The 19111-nt window shown below is 39.1% G+C and overlaps 2 protein-coding genes across 4 annotated transcripts in view; one reads left to right on the forward strand and one right to left on the reverse strand.

The window, feature by feature from the left end:
• CDC37L1 (cell division cycle 37 like 1, HSP90 cochaperone) overlaps positions 1-10075 on the forward strand; it is a 30629-nt gene extending 20554 nt beyond the window's left edge. Inside the window, exons 6-8 of one of the 2 annotated variants that reach the window (XR_011379830.1) lie at positions 1718-1846; positions 4212-4376; positions 8440-10075. Coding sequence is in view for 1 of the 2 variants with exons in the window: in XM_051858356.2 (XP_051714316.2) it covers positions 4212-4376; positions 8440-8541 (267 nt within the window). In the remaining variant the exon portion in view is untranslated. The remainder of the gene's footprint in view (positions 1-1717; positions 1847-4211; positions 4377-8439) is intronic. The other variant, XM_051858356.2, reaches the window with a different exon arrangement.
• Positions 10076-14302: 4227 nt separating this feature from the next.
• Positions 14303-19111, reverse strand: part of AK3 (adenylate kinase 3) — a 47190-nt gene continuing 42381 nt past the window's right edge. The window contains exon 5 of one of the 2 annotated variants that reach the window (XM_070049668.1): positions 14303-16148. In XM_070049668.1, coding sequence (XP_069905769.1) covers positions 16028-16148 — 121 coding nt within the window. In that variant the 3' untranslated portion in view covers positions 14303-16027. 2 annotated transcript variants of the gene reach the window in all.

The following is a 19111-nucleotide window of genomic DNA, read 5'->3' on the forward strand; positions in this document are numbered from 1 at the left end:
CAGGATGCCACAGGTTAAATTTTATAGATTTTCTGTTGAAAAGACCATTTGTACTATTGCTAATTTGACACCAGTTGAGACTTTAGGGAGCATTATAAGAGGTTGTGCTGGAGCATGTATGCAACATTGAAAACTTCAAATGAATGTATATGTTCAGAAAACTTGGAATGTTTCCATCTTTTATTCAGTTAGTATTGAGTGCCTACAAATGCAAAGCACAGCTCAGATACTGAGGATATGGTATTGAGCAAAAAAGATAACAGAATGTTCGATGAATAGAATTCACAGTTTAATGAGAAATCAGGGGCTAGCATTGTGGTATAGCAGGTAAAATATAAATATAAATCTATAAAATGTATTATTTATTTTTAAGTCTTTTTATTTATTTGAAAGAGTTACACAGTGAGAGGAGAGAAAGAGGTCATCCATAGGCTGGTTCACTCCTCAGATGGCCATAGCAACCAGGTCTGGGCAGACTGAAGCCAGAAGCTTCATCTAGGTCCCCCACACGGGCGGCAGGGGCCCAAACACTTGGGCCATCTTCTGCTGCTTTTTCCAGGCCTTTAGCAGGGAGCTAGATCAGAAGTGGAACAGCCAGGACACCAACTGGTGCCCATAAGGGATGCCAGCTTCACAGGTGGTGGCCTTACCTACTACACAATAATGCTGGTCCCTATTTTAAAAAGATGTATTTATTTATTTTGAAAAACAGAGCTATACAGAGCGAGCCCCTGCATGTGATATCTTACATTTGGTAGTTCACTCCCCAAATGGCTGCAATAGCCACGTCTGTGCCAGGATAAAGCTAGGAGCCCAGAACTTCATCCAGGTCTCCTGTGTGGGCAGCAGGGGCCCAGGCAATTTGCCCATCTTCCACGGCTTTCCATTGCACATTGGCAGGGAGCTGGATCAGAAGCAAAGCACCTGGGACTTAAACTGGTGTTTCAGTATGGGATATCCACATCATGAGTGGCAGCTTAACCCACTGCATCATACCAGCCCCTTAAACAATATATTAATGATGGCATGTAAGAAACCATAAAGTCTGGCCGGTGCCGCGGCTCACTAGGCTAATCCTCCGCCTTGTGGCGCCGGCACACCGGGTTCTAGTCCCGGTCGGGGCGCCAGATTCTGTCCCGGTTGCCCCTCTTCCAGGCCAGCTCTCTGCTGTGGCCAGGGAGTGCAGTGGATGATGGCCCAAGTGCTTGGGCCCTGCACCCCATGGGAGACCAGGAGGAGCACCTGGCTCCTGCCATTGGATCAGTGCGGTGCGCCGGCCACAGCGCGCCAGCCGCGGCAGCCATTGGAGGGTGAACCAACGGCAAAGGAAGACCTTTCTCTCTGTCTCTCTCTCTCACTGTCCACTCTGCCTGTCAAAAAAAAAAAAAAAAAAAAGAAAGAAACCATAAAGTCTGAGGTAACTGCTATCCTAGAGCAGTTATTACACATGTGCACTAGGTGCCATAATGTTTATAGTAAAAAATGTTTGTAAGTGCCGTAATGTTTATAGGAAAAAGCCTGAGAACAATTCACATGTCCATCAACAGTAAAGTGAATAATTGAGGTATATTCACTTGGTAAAATGTTAACCAGCATCAGCATGGATAAAGAGTGTATGAAATAATCCACGGAGTGATACATCTAGTATCATTTAAAAATTTTTGGATATATTTTATAAGGTTCGTATTTTAAAATATTTTTTATTTTTTTATAACAGGCAGAACTTAACAATATATTGTTGAGGGATACATATGCAAGCCTTAGAGGCAAAAGAATAATTAAGACAAAAGTCTGATGGTAACCTCAAAGGGGAGAGAGGGAATGCTCTTGGGACCTGGTTTCTAAGGTATTGATAGTGATCTGTTTTCTAGTTTTTGTGGGTATATAGTAGGGTTTTTGCCAAATAAAATATACATATATGGACATTTGGCCTAATGAGAAGATAACAGGACACCCACATCACACATTGGAATACCTGAGTTCACAGCCGTGGGAAGCAGTGGTGATGGCTCAGATAGTTGGGGTTCTGCCACCCACATGGGGGACTTGGATTGTGTTCCCTGCTTCTGGCTGCAGTACCCTACCTCAGCTGTTGTGGACATTTTGGAAATGAACTTAGCAGATGAAAGATCTGTTTCCCTCTGCCTTTCAAATAAGTAAATAAAAGTTTTAAAGCCAACCAAAAAAACTATACATACTCATGCACTTTTAGACATGAAAAATATTTTAACATGTACAATTGGAAGCTAAAGGGAAATATACCTAAAGTTTAACCGAAGTTATACTTAAGTGATAGAGTTATAAATGATTTCCATTTTTATGTACTACAATGAACATTTCTTTTTACAGATGAAGAAAAATAATTAAATTTTTAAACCAAAAAAAAGTAGTTGGTAGCAGTTCTACCTTAAATGCCCTAAATTCTTCTGAAGTGCAACTTAAGCAGGAAATTTTCCTGAAACATAATAAAGTTTTGATGAACAAATTATTGAGTTGGGTGTTTTATCTAGGTTTAGGGTGACTAATCTAAAGTTTTACTTGACCCATAGGAACAATAAAACTTACACTTAATTTTTTGAAAGACAGAGTTCCCATCTGCTGGTTCACAACTAAATGTTCACAAAAGTCAGGACTGGGCCTGGCCAGAGTCAGGAGACAGAAACACTGTTTAAGTCCCCAACATGGGTGACAGGAGCCCAATTACTTGAGCCATCACTGTTGCCTTCCATGGCCTTAATTAGTAGAAAATTGGAGTCAGGAGCTGGACTGGGAGTAGAACCCAAGCATTCCAGTATTGGACACGAGTATCCTAACTGGCATCTTAACCACTAGGCTAAATGCCCCTCTTCTCCATAATTTTTTTCATCTTACATTGATGGATATGTTTAAATTGATACTTAGTAAATAATGAAAAGTGTTCAAACTGTATTCTTTGAAATTTACTTAAAACTGAAAAACATTGAAGACTTCAATTGTAACATTGTGTTCTTAGTAATAGTTTTTTTTAATTAAGTAATAATATCATTGGTGGGGTGCTTACTTTGTGCTAGGTACTATTCTAAGCACTTAACATGGATTAGCTCATTAACTTATTAATATTTTATGAAGATTACTATTCCTATAGTATAGGTGAGAAAATTGATGTAAAGAAATTCAGCAGGTGGTCCATCCTTCACTTAATAAAATGAAGTCAGTCGAATCATTGTAGACCTAAATCTCTAGGCCTTTGGCATACAGCAGGGAAGCAGGGTCAGCAGTTGTACACTTGGTTTTCAGAAAGATCACTTTGAGGTAAACGGCTAACATTTCATATGTTCATGCAAGTACCATATATTGACTGAAGTGAGATGTTAAAATGCAGTTAAGGCAGTTTTTCCTCAATTCATAAAAAGATTGGATGGCGGCACATAACATTGCTTGTATTATTTGTATAGATATTGAGGGTAATAACTAATTCATAGGTTTTATCCTGGTTATACAACTTGAACTCTATTTGACACAATCTCCTCTACTACTTATACTTAAAGCCTATATTCTGTTAGCAAAGGATATGCCCTCTATCATTTCTTTTGTATGTAGAAGAAACATTCATAAATTAGCTGCTGCTAATAGGGAGTTTTCTATCAAGAATCTTGGCCATATTTTATATAATTAGATGTCTTAAGAGTTCTCCCTGTTGAACATAAGACATACTTTTTTCTTTACGTGTTGAAAAGAAAATACTTGCTCAGCTACAACACTTAGGATAGTCCCAAAGTGAAGTTGAATGTTGAGTTTTCTTTGGTTTTTCGTAACTTTGACAAATAGAGAATACAGAGCCAACTACAGGTAATAGTGCCTCATTGATGGGGAATTAACAGGTTTTAAGAACATTTGTTGTTTGGCAATGGGCAAAGGATAGAGGTTAAATGAGAATTTTTTAGATCTTGTCGAGGATCCAGATAAGCCTACTTTTCTTTGATTAATAATTATATATGAACATGTTGGAAGGAGTTGTATTGTTTTGCTGAAGTAAAAAGAAATGGAAAAAAATTAATGTTTTTATAAAACAAATAGTTTTCACAAATCTGATAGAGATCACAGTGATTTCTACACTTAGACTATTCACCTTGTCTTCCTCTACTTCATACCTGTTAGATGCTTTGTAGAATTTACTGTGTGATCTATAAATCTGGAAAAACACATTTTGTTTGTTTTTGTGTGTTTTCTAGGCAGAAGAAGAAGGATATTTTGAAGCATTCAAAAATGAACTTGAAGCTTTCAAGTCAAGAGTCAGACTTTATTCTCAATCACAAAATTTTCAACCTATGACAGTTCAGAATCATGTTCCTCATTCTGGTGTTGGATCTATAGGTTTATTAGAATACTTACCACAGGTAAGCTGGAAAAATATATATTTATTTTATAAGCATATTAGTTCACATAATTTTCATTCTTTTGGATTACTCTTTTTTCTTAAATAATATATATGTGACCATTTCAAATATTCTTGCCTCAGAATATAACCCAGAGGCTCATTTCATGCCATGTAATGTAATTGTTAATGTTGTGTTTGTAATATTGGCCAGTTGGGCAGATTTGAAATCTGCTATTAGATCAAGATTAAAAAATGTCACCCTGTTATCAGCATAAAAGAATTTACATCAAAAATAAAAGTGGATCCAACCACAGGTCTATCTCATACTACTTAGAATTACAATTTTATTATTACACAGCTCCTGCCCGTTTTTACTTTAATAATAGTTTTCAAAAATAGAGCCCTGTCACCTCTCATTTTCAAGTTCCAAGATTTTAAGACAAGCTTAAGCTGGTTTACTCTGTTGCCTATATTGTGACAAGGAAAATGTCATTGAGAAGACAATGTAGGGAGAGTCCTGTATTTACTTTTAAACTTCATGAAGTGGAAGAAAGTGAGATTTCTAATATTTTGACTTTATATCACTGTAATTTTACCATTCCAGTTCTATGTATTGTATGTCCTTTAAGGAAAGCAATTGGACATATTCAACTCAGTATTCTGAAGTATGGAAATAACCCTTGAAGTTTTGATCTTTAAATAAGCAGTAATACTCCCCCTTAGTTAGACATATAGGGGATATTCCCTCTACAAATTTCCTACAGATGATCTCTTAATGTAATTTAAATACAGTGGTGATTTTCTCTTCAGTTCCTGAGAAATAGCCCACAGGGAAATAGTGTTTCCAAGGGGATTTTATGACAGTTACTGTCAATATGTAAACCTGTAAAAACGTCACATAATTCAAACAGAGGAAAAGATGACTTCTGAAGGATGTCATTGATTCTAAATGTAAGGGGGGGGGGGAAGATACACATTAAATATCATGAATGGCATATATTACCAAGAAGTTGCCTCTGAGAGAAGTTAGTTCTTGTTAAACATATCAGATAGCAACTGACGTCAAATGCTAGGTATCCCTTTCAATCATAGAAGGGGCTGGAATTACACAGGTAGGACACTTGATTGTCAGGGTTGTTCAGACTTAATAAATCTCGGCCAACAGACCATTTCTTCCTAATGTGAGAATGTGAGCATCATGGTATAGTTTTTCTGGGGGAACAAGGGCTGGAGATTTCAGCTACGTGTGCGAAAGGGTGCCAGCTAGTTGAGGGAAACAGGATAAAGTGAGAGACCATGTGAGGAATCAAGTCATCTAACGTAAAAGAGGTTTGAAAGAAACATTTACCATAATAATAACATCCCATTCATCTGTTAGTTTATAGGTTACAAGATACTTTGACATGTTTCATCATTGAATCTGGTCAAAAATCCTGTGATTTGTTTTCATGGATGAGTAAACTGACATTTAAATTTAAATTTACTTGAGTTTTAGTTTGGCTAAGATTCTCCAGAACTCATCCACCCATCTCTTAAGAACTTTAAGACACTATCATGGAGAACTTCTTAAAAAACACAGTCAATATACCTAACCAACTCATTAAAATTCCACTGGTTGTCCCTATAGTCTCATCTAATAAATCGTGTAGTAGGTGATAGAGCTGATAACTTAATCCTGAATATCTATCCTACTTTACTGCTCATTCACCTACACCATCAGCTCTTTGTTGAATCATAATAAGAGTACTTCAAAAGGTTTCTGGAAAAATAGATTTGAAGGTAAGTTTTGTGGTGCAAATAAATGGAAATCCATGCATAGTTTTTTCATTATATGCATTTTTTAAAAGATTTATTTATTTATTTGAAAGGCAGAGCTACAGAGAGGCGGAAGACATGGTCTTCCATTGCTGGTACACTTCCCAAGGGGCAACAATAGTTGGACTTGGGCCTATCCGAAACCAGGAGCCTGGAGTTTCTTTGGTTTCCCCTGAGGTGCAGGGGCCCAAGGACTTGGACCATCTTCTACTGCTTTCCCAGGCCATAGCAGAGAGCTGGATCAGAAATAGAGCAGCCGGGACTTGAACCAGTGCACATATGGGATGCTGGCACTGCAGGCGGCAGCTTTACCCTCTATACCACTGTGTTGGCTCCCATTATATGCATTTTTCATGATCTTTTTGAACACCTCTCGTACTACGCGTTATAGGACAAGACATTCAGATTGCTTGCTCTTGGGAAGAACATGTCACTGGAACAAGAAATGTGTTGAAAATATTATTAGATGAGATTGTAGAGCAGTCAGTAGAATGTAAATATAGGTTAGACTTCTTTGTTTTTCTTTTTTTGAATAAATATTTATTTTTATGAAAGGCAGCGTTGAAGGAAAAGGCAGAAAGAGAATCTCCTCAGCCAACTCTAAGACTCAGCATTCCATCATTGAAAACTGTAGCCCAGTCCTGATAGAGTAATTGTGATCTGTTGGAAAAGCCTTTGGAATTTGACCTAGATTATCAGAAAAGGTCTTAACACTATATTGGAGAACAAAATAACATAACAGGAGTATCTGTTATTTTTTAAAGGCTTTCATCTGGGTAGCACTTTTAGTTTTCTTTTTATAACTGACAGCAATTATCCTTAGTTTTGTAAGAACTAAACCAGGGCATATTGGATATAGATATGAATAACAGTTAGCTTTTAATTTTATTAAATTGTGATAAATTGTTTTCTCTTTGAAGATTACAATACTGAATAGAGGCAGGATTAGAACTGTGGTCCATTGTGTCTGTCCCAGACCTCAGTTGGTTATTTGGACCACTTTTTCCTAAAGACGTGCTTGGGAATAATGCACATTCCAGCTAGCTTTTTGGCTTTTACAGTCATCAAACTGCAAACATTACACTGTTAGGAAGATCTTTCGAAAGTTCTGCCTCCCTGTAGCATGGAGGTTTAAGATGTCTATCCCATTTGGGCTATTTTCCTCATTAAATAAACAAATGAAACTAGGTGATAACAGTAGTAAAAGTTTTAAGTAACTGGCAGATATTCATAACAACTGAGTCAGCACAATTGAATTCTTGGGGAAGAATTTCCTAAACCCTAGGTCTTAAGGACTAATGTCATTCATGGTGCTTTAACAAATAATGAGTTTTAGTTTTGCATTTATTTAATAATGTTCTAGTCCTAGAAATGGGCACATAGAGCATTTATAAGTCCTACTTCTGTTTTAAAAATAAGTAAAGCCTAAACTGTTCTTTTATTCTCGGCTTCTAAAATTTGGGTCTGAGTACCTCCCAGGAGATTAAGGATTTCTGGGGCCATCACTGTGGTGTAGCAGGTAAAGTCACTGCCTGCAGTGCTGGCATCCCATATGAGCACCAGTTCAGGTCCCGGCTGCTACTTCCAATACAGCTCTCTGCTATGGCCTGGGAGGGCAGTGGAGGATGGCCTAAGTGCTTGGGCCCCTGCACCCACCTTGGAGATCCAGAGGAGGCTACTGGCTCCTGGCTTCAGATCAGCCCAGCTCTGGCTATTGTGGCCATTTGGGGAGTGACCCAGTGGATGGAGGACCCCTCCCTCCCTCCCTCTCTCTCCTCTCTATAGCTCTGCCTTTCAAATAAATAAATAAATAAAAGATTAAGGATTTATTACTCAAGTTTATTTTACTCAGTAAATGAATTTATTTCTTTACTCAGATCTTTTGCATTTTTAGTATTTACTGTGTAATTAGTAATTTTAAAAATACATTATTGGCTTAAAATAATTTGTCTAAATTATTAATAGCTATGTAAACGTAAACATTTAAGATATAGCCTTGTATGATTAAGTAACTAAAATTAGTTTTATTAAAAGGTGACAAAAACATGAAGTTCATTACAATTGTGTTTCACATATCATGGGCTTAAGTAACTACATTCTACTTTTTGTTTGTTTATTTTCTTGGGTTTCAGCCCATCTGAGTCAATACCATTTTCTTCCTACCCTGCTACACTGCAGAGAAGTAGAGAATATGGATGTAGTTGCATATACTGTCATAAAATTGGTTATCTTAATGTTCTTTTTTCCTTTGTTTCTCCTCACCCCAGAATCCAGATTATCTTCAGTATTCTATCAATACAGCTCTCTGCAGTTTAAACTCAGTGGTACATAAAGAAGATGATGAGCCCAAAATGATGGACACTGTATAATTTGGTTAAGACTGCTGAGGCCAAGTGCTATTTTGTTACAAGAAAGGAAGAACTTGGCTATTTTCTTGACACTTTTATGGGTGCTGCACTTTATTTTTGTTTGGTTTTTGATGAGAGGGAAAAAAAGAGTACTGAAACGTTTTGTAACTTTTTTTTCTAACGTGCTGCTAAGTGTTTTGTTTTGTTTTGTTTTGTGTTTGAAGAGAGGAGTGGTACTATATGTTGCAGGAAGTCAAACTGGACTTTTTCTTTTGGCTACTAAATTTGTCTTTAATCTTAATTGTTCTCAATTTCGGAATCAAAGTATGAAAATCTGCACAAATGCAATGTTTACAAGAACTGGTTGATTCTAGGAGGCATCTGCTACAGTCTTTTTTTATAGAGATATGTACATGTCCTACTCTATAAGATTGATTAAAGATAAAAATGTACTTGTATCCTACTGCTAATTTAGCTGTCAAAGATCTGGTGTTTCGTCATATTAAAAGCAATAAATCAGTAGTTGGTAATCTGCTTTACTAAATAAGATGGGTGATACAAATTTTTAAAGTCTTTCCTTTTAAAATAATATTTGTATTTTCGGCACCATCAGTTAAATCCTTGACTATGATATAAATTTGATACAATGACATTACATTTACCCCCAAAGTATTCTCAAAACTGTATTTTACCATGTTGACTTTTTAATATTAAGGATTACAGGGATATAAAAAACGATGAACTAATGAGAGGGGTTTTTGTGTTTTGTCTTTTAAATAACAACTTTAAGCTCACTCTTAATTTCTTTGCTTGACATAGTCTGGGATCTCTCAGGGAACAAGTTTAAAAAAATACTAATGGCCTGTAAGAACAAACAAGAAGAATATCTGGTTTTTAAAATTTTGGTTATTGTTTCACTCTGATGTAACATTTTGAAAAAGGACTCTTGTACAAGGCAAGAGAAATCTTGTAGAGCTAACTGCTTTGAGTTGCCAGCTACTTATTTCTAAGAATTTGGTAATCCTGATTGGTAATGATGGCTTTTACTACATTTGTTATTCCTCTCCTTAGCTCAGTTACCATAGAATGCTTCTGAGCTTTACTACTTTCTATATAATTCACTTTAAATATGCCAGGATATTTGATGATTTATTTTATTTAGAAAATAGATGACAGTGCTAATCATGCTATCCTTATTATTTGAGGATTAATCTTCCAACTTAAAAGAACGTGAGCTTTGATTATAGTCTTTGGCTCAGGACCCGATCAGAGTAGTAGTAAATTTTTGTAGTACGGCTAACTTGGATTGGGAATACATGTCTCAATTTGAGAAACCAAATATGCTAAGGGACCTATGTGATGATTGACCTGGACCCTTGGCCTCATTTGTACCTTGTTTTAACTGAGTTGATCAGGCATTTAGTACCCATACAAATGGACTGGAATTATTGAATCATACTCTGTAACATCACAATCTTCCTGGTTTTCAGAATAAAAGTCTTTTTGTGCTTTTGATATAAATATATACTCTATAATAAAATGTTTGACTAATTTATATGGTAGTATTCATCAGCCTGTAATTTTTACTAATTAGCTAATCATAGAAAATTCTCTTCCCTCCCCTTGCCCATTCCCTACCCCCTTTTTCTATCTGAACAAGCCCCTATTTTTCCCTTTCTACCAAATTGAGAGAATGGATACAAAAGCAGAATCCCCAGATGCAGAGAGATGTTTCTTGAATCATTATTTTCTCTACTTCAACTTCACCTTTCCCAAGTCTTGCCTGTAAGTATCTGTATTCATTTTGCCTTCTTTAGAGTTAGAAATGTTACTGACTGAAGACTGTCAGGAGAGTATCTCAAACTGGGTAAACTATTCCTGAAAGGTTTGTTTTCAAAAACAGGAATGAGTAAAGAGCTGTTCTTTGAAACTTGATTGTATAATTTATTTTTTTACTTTCAGTATTTTCTGTGTTTTGAGTGTCTGTGAGTGTGATTTGTTTTGGGAACCACTGATTTATGCCACAATTTGCACTTGAAGGCCATAACTTTTACATAACTATCAGTGCTTTAATATTAAGAACAGTAAAAAACATCCTTTTTATTTTTATTTAGCACTAACTTCTACCAAAATAAATAGCCTCTTTTCTGTTTCCTAAGCCAACGGATAACTCAAATTTCAGGTTGGACAATTTTCCCTAATCATATTAAACCATGGGAACTCCAGGTAGATGAATGGAACATTTTTGACATTAAGGCATTCACAAATTTCTTGTTTCATTTGATAAATCTTCTAATAAAATATTTTTTAAAAATCAAATAACTGCCATTCTATTTATTCTGTTAACTAACTGTCATTTTATCAGTGGTAGTAGAGATAACTAATTTGAAATTGTTACTGTAAGATAGATGGGTAATATGCTCTCTTAATTATACCATTAGTGTGAGCTCTTGCAAATTTTTTTTAAAGATTTATTTATTTGAAAAGAGTTACACAGAGAGAGGAGGAGAGGCAGAGAGAAAGAAGAGAGAGCGAGGTTTTCCATCCGCTGGTTCACTCCCCAATTTACCGCACAGCTGAAGCTGCGACGATCCAAAGCTAGGAGCCAGGAGCTTCATCCAGGTCTCGCACATGGGTGCAGGGGCCCAAGGACTTGGGCCATCCTCTACTGCTTTCCCAGGCCATAGCAAAGAGCTGGATCAGAAGTGGAGCAGCTGGGACTAGAACTGGTGCCCATATGGGATGCCGACACTGCAGGCAGGGGCTTTAACCTGCTGCACCACAGCGCCAGCCCTGCAAATTTTGTCTAATGAGCTCAGGACCTCCTACTTCTTATAACTTCTTTAAGAAAACCAGGCCCTCTTCTTCTGTCATATTAGTATTCCTATTACCCTTCTAAAAGTCAACTAATGTATTTTTAACAACATGAATCTTTTAGTTAGTGGATTTTCTTACATGCACCCGCATGGGAGACCAGGAGAAGCACCTGGCTCCTGGCTTCAGATCAGCGCAGTGCGCCAGCCACAGCAGCCATTGTGGGGTGAACCAACGGCAAAGGAAGACCTTTCTCTCTGTCTCTCTCTCACTGTCCACTCTGCCTGTCCAAAAAAAAAAAAAAAAAAAACACAAACCAAGTTTACACTTTGGCATGACAGTTTACTTAGTAGTATATATAGAAAAACTCATGATCATTGTTACGTTAGTCTGTTTTGTGTTGACTACAACAGAATACTCGAGGCTGGCTAGGAAAAAGAGGTTTTTGTATGTTCAAGGGCCTAGTGCTTGCATTGGTTAAGCTGGTGATGGCTGTTTTGGCTGCATCACATTATTAGGGGAGTGTGAGACAAAAGAGGTTATATTGCGAAACAGAAGGCAAAGAAGAGGAGACTTTTTGAAGGCATGCCCCTAATTGACCTGAGGACCTCTCACCAGGCCCCACCTCTTAAAAAGTTCCACATCATCATTTGCACAGGAGGATCAAGTACATGATCCTTTCAGGAGTACATTAAACATCCAAACGATAGCAGTGAGTTTAAAAAAAAAAGTCTTTTTGATCTGTCACTTTAGCAAGGCTGTGATGGTTACAATGCTGCCCACAAACGACAAGAAGAAAGACGAGAGAGCCAAGAAAAAGGCCCTGGGGCTGGCATGGTGGTGCGGTGGGTCAAACTGCCTCTTGCAATGCCAGCTTTGCATATGGGTACCAGTTCAAATACCAGCTGTTCCACTTCCAGTCCAGCTCCATGCTAATGTATCTGGGAAACCAGCAGAATTTGGCCCAAGTGCTTGGGCCCCTGCACCCACATGGGAGACCTGGAAGAAGCTCCTGGTTCCTGGTTTCAGATTGGCCTAGCTCTGGCTGTTGTGGCCATTTGGGGAGTGAGACAGCAGATGGAGGATCACTGCCTCTTCCCCAACACCTCCCCTTTGTAACTCAGAAAACATTGGGTTCATGTTCAAAGTAAGATATTTAGCTGAGTAGACAGCTAGCATAACAGCTTGCAGACAAGTAGCTAGGTAGCATAACAGCTAGGTTAACATGCACTTGGAAGTTCTTAGGCAAACAGGAGGTTAGCAACCAAAACAGCTGAAGCAAATGTCAGGAAGATTATAACCCCGTAGTACTGTCGGTGAGGAACTGGAAGAGAGATCTGTGTGGTCAGAAACATAAAGCTTGCCGTAAACCACCCTGAGTATGCTGGGCCATCAGGTACCTGATCTTGCAGGATCATTAATAATAAGTCGCTTTTGTTGCATTTTCTGAGTCCATCCTTTGAGTGGACTGGTGAGGCTGTTTCTCGTAAATCTGAAAGGAAGGAAGGATGGGAGGAAGAAGAGATGGAAGGAAGGAAGGACCCTGTGAGTAAATCTGGGAACAAGGCCAAAACGAAGTCCAAAGGCAAAGTTCAGGACAAGTTCAATAACCTGGTTTTGTTTCACAGAGCAACTTATGAGAAACCTTGTAGGGAAATTACTAACCATAAACTTGTAACTCAGAGATTCTAGGTTCCCTGGCCTGCCCTTTAAGATCTCCTAAGTAAAGGACTTATCACAGAGCTCAAGTAATTTACAACAGAAATACTAAGGGTAAAGATGTGTAAACAGGTCCAGCCACCGGGACATTTGGAAATGTACTTGTTAAATTAACAAAGCCAGGAGGTGGTACAGACTTTAAGGTGGTACAGAACTTTAAGCACAGCTGCACTATTTTAACTGTTAAAAAAATTTCAAACCATAACTTATAAGATGAAAATATTTAATTGTAACAATATAAAAACTGTCAGTGAGAAGACACAACTGATGTGTTTAAATACAAATGTATTCTTGCTGTTGGTTCCATGTATTTCAGCAATTTAATATAATCTGAAGTTAATTAATGATGATTTGTTGTTAGTATTGGGTAATTTCGTCACAAATTATGAGCTTCCACAATATTTTGCTGGAATATTATAACTGGGGAAAGTAGCCATGGGCTGGAGTTTTGAAATTTGAGCCATTGTTTGAACTATTTCAAATAGAATAGAGAGAAATAAAATTTCTGCTAATTTGCATTTCCCACAGCACACTGTGCTTAACTATGCTACTCAAGAAAATAGGGCTATGAGCTGAGGCACCATTCTCATTAGCATTTTTTTTTTTTTTTTTTTGACAGGCAGAGTTAGACAGAGAAAGGTCTTCCTTTTCCATTGGTTCACTCCCCAAATGGCTTCTACAGCCAGCGCACTGCGCCGATCCCAAGCCAGGAGCCAGGTGCTTCCTCCTGGTCTCCCATGCAGGTGCAGGGCCCAAGCACTTGGGCCATCCTCCACTGCACTCCCAGGGCCACAGCAGAGAGCTGGACTGGAAGAGGAGCAACCGGGACAGAATCCGGCGCCCTGACCGGGAATAGCAACCTCTAGCTATGGCATTCAGCTCCACATGTGGCACATAAATTGTACTAGTCAGTACAACAAATTTTTTTAGCAGGATGCCATCCTTGGCAATGGTAATCAGTACTGTAATCCCAACTCATCCAGCAGAATCAGGTTATTTTTGCTTTAATAAATAAAAAAAAGACATATTACAGGCATTTCCCAAAATAATGGGTGAATATGCAAATCTTTGGGTTAAGTGTATTGGAGAAGGGGGAGGGAATGATCACAGGGTAAAAGAGTCTTAATTTTCATAGCCAAGTTCTGCTACCTCTCCTTTATTTTCAGATCACTTCAGGGTGTCAAGGCAAGTATGGTTACAATCCTGTAGTAGGAGATAAAAATATTGCATGAGATGAAACCAGCCTGTGTACTGTTTCAAAAACATTTATTAAAACACAGCCACACCAAGGATATCAGAGCAGCAGAAAGGAAGGTGGGGTGAAATAAGCTAAGCTGTGTGGGGTCCAAAGTAAGAGCCACAGTGCTGATATTTCATTTATTCTAATAGAGAATAATGTATGCCTGATAACCTAGTGATATTCATAAACATAATAGTTAAACAATATTTTTAGAAAGCACATAATTGTAACATTCAAATAAGGCACTATTAGAAAGTATTATAAAGAATGATATTTGTTATAATCCTTTTTAAAAGCCTTGGTCCTTTTGGAAAAATCAACAGTGAATTTAAAAAAAAAAAAAAACATAAGAAAAGGAAAGTAAGATTTCCCCCCTACAAAATGTAAGAACCATTTGCGGACATTTACATTTTAAATGTGTAGAATACAGTGGACCAGATTTGCAAAGGCAGTTAATGCCAGTTTGTACTAAGGCTTGTTTCATTTCATTTAGCACCAAGTCAAATACAGAGTATCCCATGGAAGATATGATTGGGTTTTCCTCCACTTTCCTTGTACTATCATTTCTTTTCCCAGGCCACAGTCCACACATGTGCATCCTTGTTGCCCCAGTGAGGAGCCTAAAATGATGAAGATGTCACAGTGGCTGCTCAGATGACATCAGCAGAGATTTTTTTCCGCTCTTAAAATATGATGGCTGTGAATGCCAGATTTCTTCTATCAGGAATACTGTTATTTTCCTGGTCCTTTTTAACATATCATGTAATTCGTTTTATGGCTGTGCCTGCTTACTAATTATGAAGGCTACTTGGGTCAAGAGAACATACCCTGAGCATGTCTAATCTATTTCCAGAGGATAAAGTACCCCTACTTTATGTAGCAACATGGGTTTCTTCTTCTTGTTTTTTACTGTAACTTGTTACTTACCAAGGCAGATCACACATTTGGGTCAAAAAGAGAAAGGACATCGATTTCTTTAAAAAATTTCTTAACCTGAGTAATAGTTGAAAACGTAAAACTTTATTACATTTTCCATTGAAAACTGGTTCAACTTTGGTGCTTATCCAAGAACTGATAATGTCAAATTTCTGACATAAATCATGCCTCAAGACACATATATTTTCAAAAGAAAGCATCATATTAAAGTACTATCTTCCCTTATGATGACAGATACTTATGGCAAACTGGAAATTCTGAGTAAACAGAAGGTATCCTTACCAACAACATAGATACAGCATATGTGGCTAACTTGTAAGTTTCTTAGTGTAAAGGCATCAGTGAATTTGCATCTTGCAGAAGATCTGTAGTTCCAGTTGCTTTTTTTTTTCTATAATTTAATAGAATGTCTCACAAAACCATGTCCCACGGTGCCAGAAATGTTTAAACTTTTCCAGAAAACTGAAAATCTTATCAAATACTTGTCTTTATCAAACAAAATGATTGCTATCAATGACTTTTGCATTTTTGCTTTCCCCAGGTTTTCAAAAGATTAGCCATCCTGCTGTTTTTGAATAACCTACAAAAGATAACTGGATAAAACATATTAGAGGGTCATAAAAGATGACTCTTTTCTATTTGATCATTTGGCACATCCTTAGTAGTATCCCAGAAAAAACTAGTAGACATAAGACACAATTTCCAAAGAATTCACACGTGCTGGAGCCCTAGGCAGAGGGGTTTCTGGAGGTGAGCACAAGCAGCTCCTGCTCTCTTCCTGGTGATGTGCGTTTCTCCTCATGGAGTGACGGAGTCCTTCTGGTGTGCTTCTGGAATCTTTGTTTGTAGGAAAGCATATACGTTGGGCCAGATCTTATTGGTTTCTGTTCCAGAGAACGTTTCCAACACCCCTTTTTTCCTAAAGATGAAAAACAACACAGATCTGAGTCTTCCTAATGAGCTTTTCCAAAGCTTTTATATCAAAGAGGATAAAAGTGGGTTTGGAAGTCTCGGCAAATGATCAAGAGAGAAAGGCACTGGGCCTGGCGGTGAAACCTAGACCTTCATTTTGGTTGTGCCTCTGGCTTGCAGAAATGCCAGTGGTGCCTGTCCTGTGCAGAGTATGAGCATGTGCTAAACACTGTGTGAAAGGCTTTTTTAATGCAATAGTTCACTTAATCCTTTGTCTAGCTCAGATCTTCTTTTACTGATAAAGTTGTCTCTTGTAAAATAACAGACCAAATCACCAATGGGAAGCAGGATTCCGAATAGTCTGTCAGACATCAGAACTTTTCCTCGGCTTTGTTCCCTTACTCTTTTCTCCAGGAGTTGCTAATACTTGGTTCTCTCTCCTTCCTCTCTGTATAGGTTTATCTTTTTTTCCATTGAGTGGCGCCCTTCTGGATTTTAACAGAAAGAGCAATGGAAAGTGTTGGTTTTATTGTTTTCCCCCATTGGGTTTCTCCATTTCTGCCCTGCAGATTTGTCTGACTTGTCACCAAGCCAGCATCCAGGGGTCTTATGGCTAATATGGTGAAAATGAAGATCAGAATGCTGGGGTTGGTTTTCAGACCCCCCAGATTCCTTCCCGAGTTCTGGCGTTTCTCTTGCTAACTCCCTCATCCCACCCATGTGTGCTCCTGTCATTGTACTCACTGGTTTTACTACTTTGTAAGTACTGGTTTATTCCTAAAACCAGGATCAGCCATGCCTCTGCAGCCTGTGTCACTAGCTTCCAGAGGTTTCGCTCTGGGAAGCTTTCCTGTCTCACTACCTGGATTAACATTTGCCACAGTTAAATAATATCTGCCGTTTTCTTGGTGAGAAACATCTCTAAGAAGGGAAATTATGCAAATACAGTCATCTTTGCCTGCCAGACACCGCCTTGCTTCTAAACTCACAGGCATCCAGTAAAGCTGTCAAGAGAACCAGCTTCATAGCTGCTGTAAGCCTCCCGAAGAGCCTCTCCAATGGCAGGCTGCAGGGTCACACGCGGGTTAAATGCTGGCTACACACCTGCAGCCCCCGCCCCCCTTTTTTTATAGCTGGGACTCAAACTGGCATTCCAATATGGCTTGCTGATTTTTTTTTTCTTTTGACAGAGTTAAATACAGTGAGAGAGACAGAGAGAAAGGTCTTCCTTCCATTGGTTCACTCCCCAAATGGCCGCCACGGCTGGTGCTGTGCCGATCCGAAGCCAGGAGCCAGGTGCTTCTTCCTGGTCTCCCATGCGGGTGCAGGGCCCAAGCACTTGGGCCATCTTCCACTGCCCTCCCGGGCCACAGCAGAGAACTGGATCAGAAGTGGAGCAGCCAGGACTCAAACCCGGCACCCATATGAGATGCCGGCGCCACAGGCAGAGGATTAACCAAGTGAGCCACAGTGCTGCTCCTGCAGGCCCCTTTAATCCTGAAACTGTGCCTTGGGTGAACATTTTAATTTCTCTGTCATATTACAGGATCAGCTTCACAACTGAGAAAGAACATGATGTTGTTGGTGAACCTGGACCATTTCTCTATTAATGTCCCACAGCTGAGAAAAGTTTTCAACAATAGGACTGCCAGCATTTTAAAATAACAGTGTGGACTGGTCCTACAGACCATGAAAATTCCATTTTCAAGTCTTAGTTCAGTCCGGCCCTTATTCTGTATATATGGGAGCTTGGAAGAAAAAGCTTGGATTCATGGTAACAAAAGCTTCCCCAACTTCCCTTCCAGTGTGTTGGCAGAACTAATCCTGGCACTCACTGTTCTTTCATTGCACTCAGGGTGCTGCCTCCCCTCACAGCCTTGCAGCAATGCCTGCTGCTCAGCAGAAGGCATTCTCCTGGCTGCTTTCCGGGAGCAAGCTCTCTGCCCGCCTCAGTCCATGCAGTTCACATGAGACTGTCTCTCCCCTGCCCCTCGCCCTGGCCACGGCCGCACCCCCAGCTTCCCAGGTGGACATGATAAGAACTAAGCTGCGTGAACCCCAGGCTCTCCTGTGGGCTGGGGCAGCTGCACTGGTAGGTGCCAAGCCCGAGTGCTGAGGGGCTGTCCCACAGCGAGAGCCCACCTGAGGCTGAAGCCAGCACCGGAGAATGGAGCTGAGAGTGACTGGGGCCTCATGGTACTTTTTCAACCATTGGACCCAGCCACAGACCTTTGGACTTTTTATTTTCATGAGGTGACCAAGAGATTTCTCTTTTGCTTAAGCTAGGGTGAATTCAGTTCCCAATTACTATAAGCACGCGTCACACTGCATGGTAAATGTTGTGTCATGCACGTACAGAAAGTGAGTTAGAGCCTGGTGGAGACTGGGTCTAAACGTCTGGGTAGACCAAGGGTCTAGTACAGTGTCACACAGAGTAAATAACAATGACAGAGTGACTTAAGAGATGCCTGGGATGTTCTAAGTGTTTCCCCGCCTTCTCTCAATTCCCTTAACAGCCCTATAAAGCAGATACTATTATAATATTGGTTGATTTTATAAATAAGGAATTTGTGGCACATAGGTTAATATGTTGCCCAGGGCCACAGAGCTGGTGATGGCAGAGCCAGGCTCATTATACAAATCATAAAATCATAGTAACAGTTACTGTCAAACATCAAATGCCAACTCTTTTGCTAATTTCACCCTCCAGAAATAACTACTTAAGTAGCTTGGAGACTGCTGCTTCAGGTTTCACTGTATACTTATTTCTATCACAACAGTAACACCCATATCAACAACTAATATTTACCTAATGCTTACGATGTGTTAGGCAGGATTCTAAAAGTTATACATATTAACTCAAATCTTTCAGCCCTCTATTCTCATCTCAATTTTATAAAGGAGAAAAGAGGCAGAGGTCAAGCAAAAGTTAAAGCCATGTTGACTGAGTGGGGACCTGGGACTTGAACT

The sequence above is a fragment of the Oryctolagus cuniculus genome, chromosome 1 (assembly GCF_964237555.1).
Source record: "Oryctolagus cuniculus chromosome 1, mOryCun1.1, whole genome shotgun sequence".
In the NCBI taxonomy this organism is placed as follows: Eukaryota; Metazoa; Chordata; class Mammalia; order Lagomorpha; family Leporidae; genus Oryctolagus; species Oryctolagus cuniculus.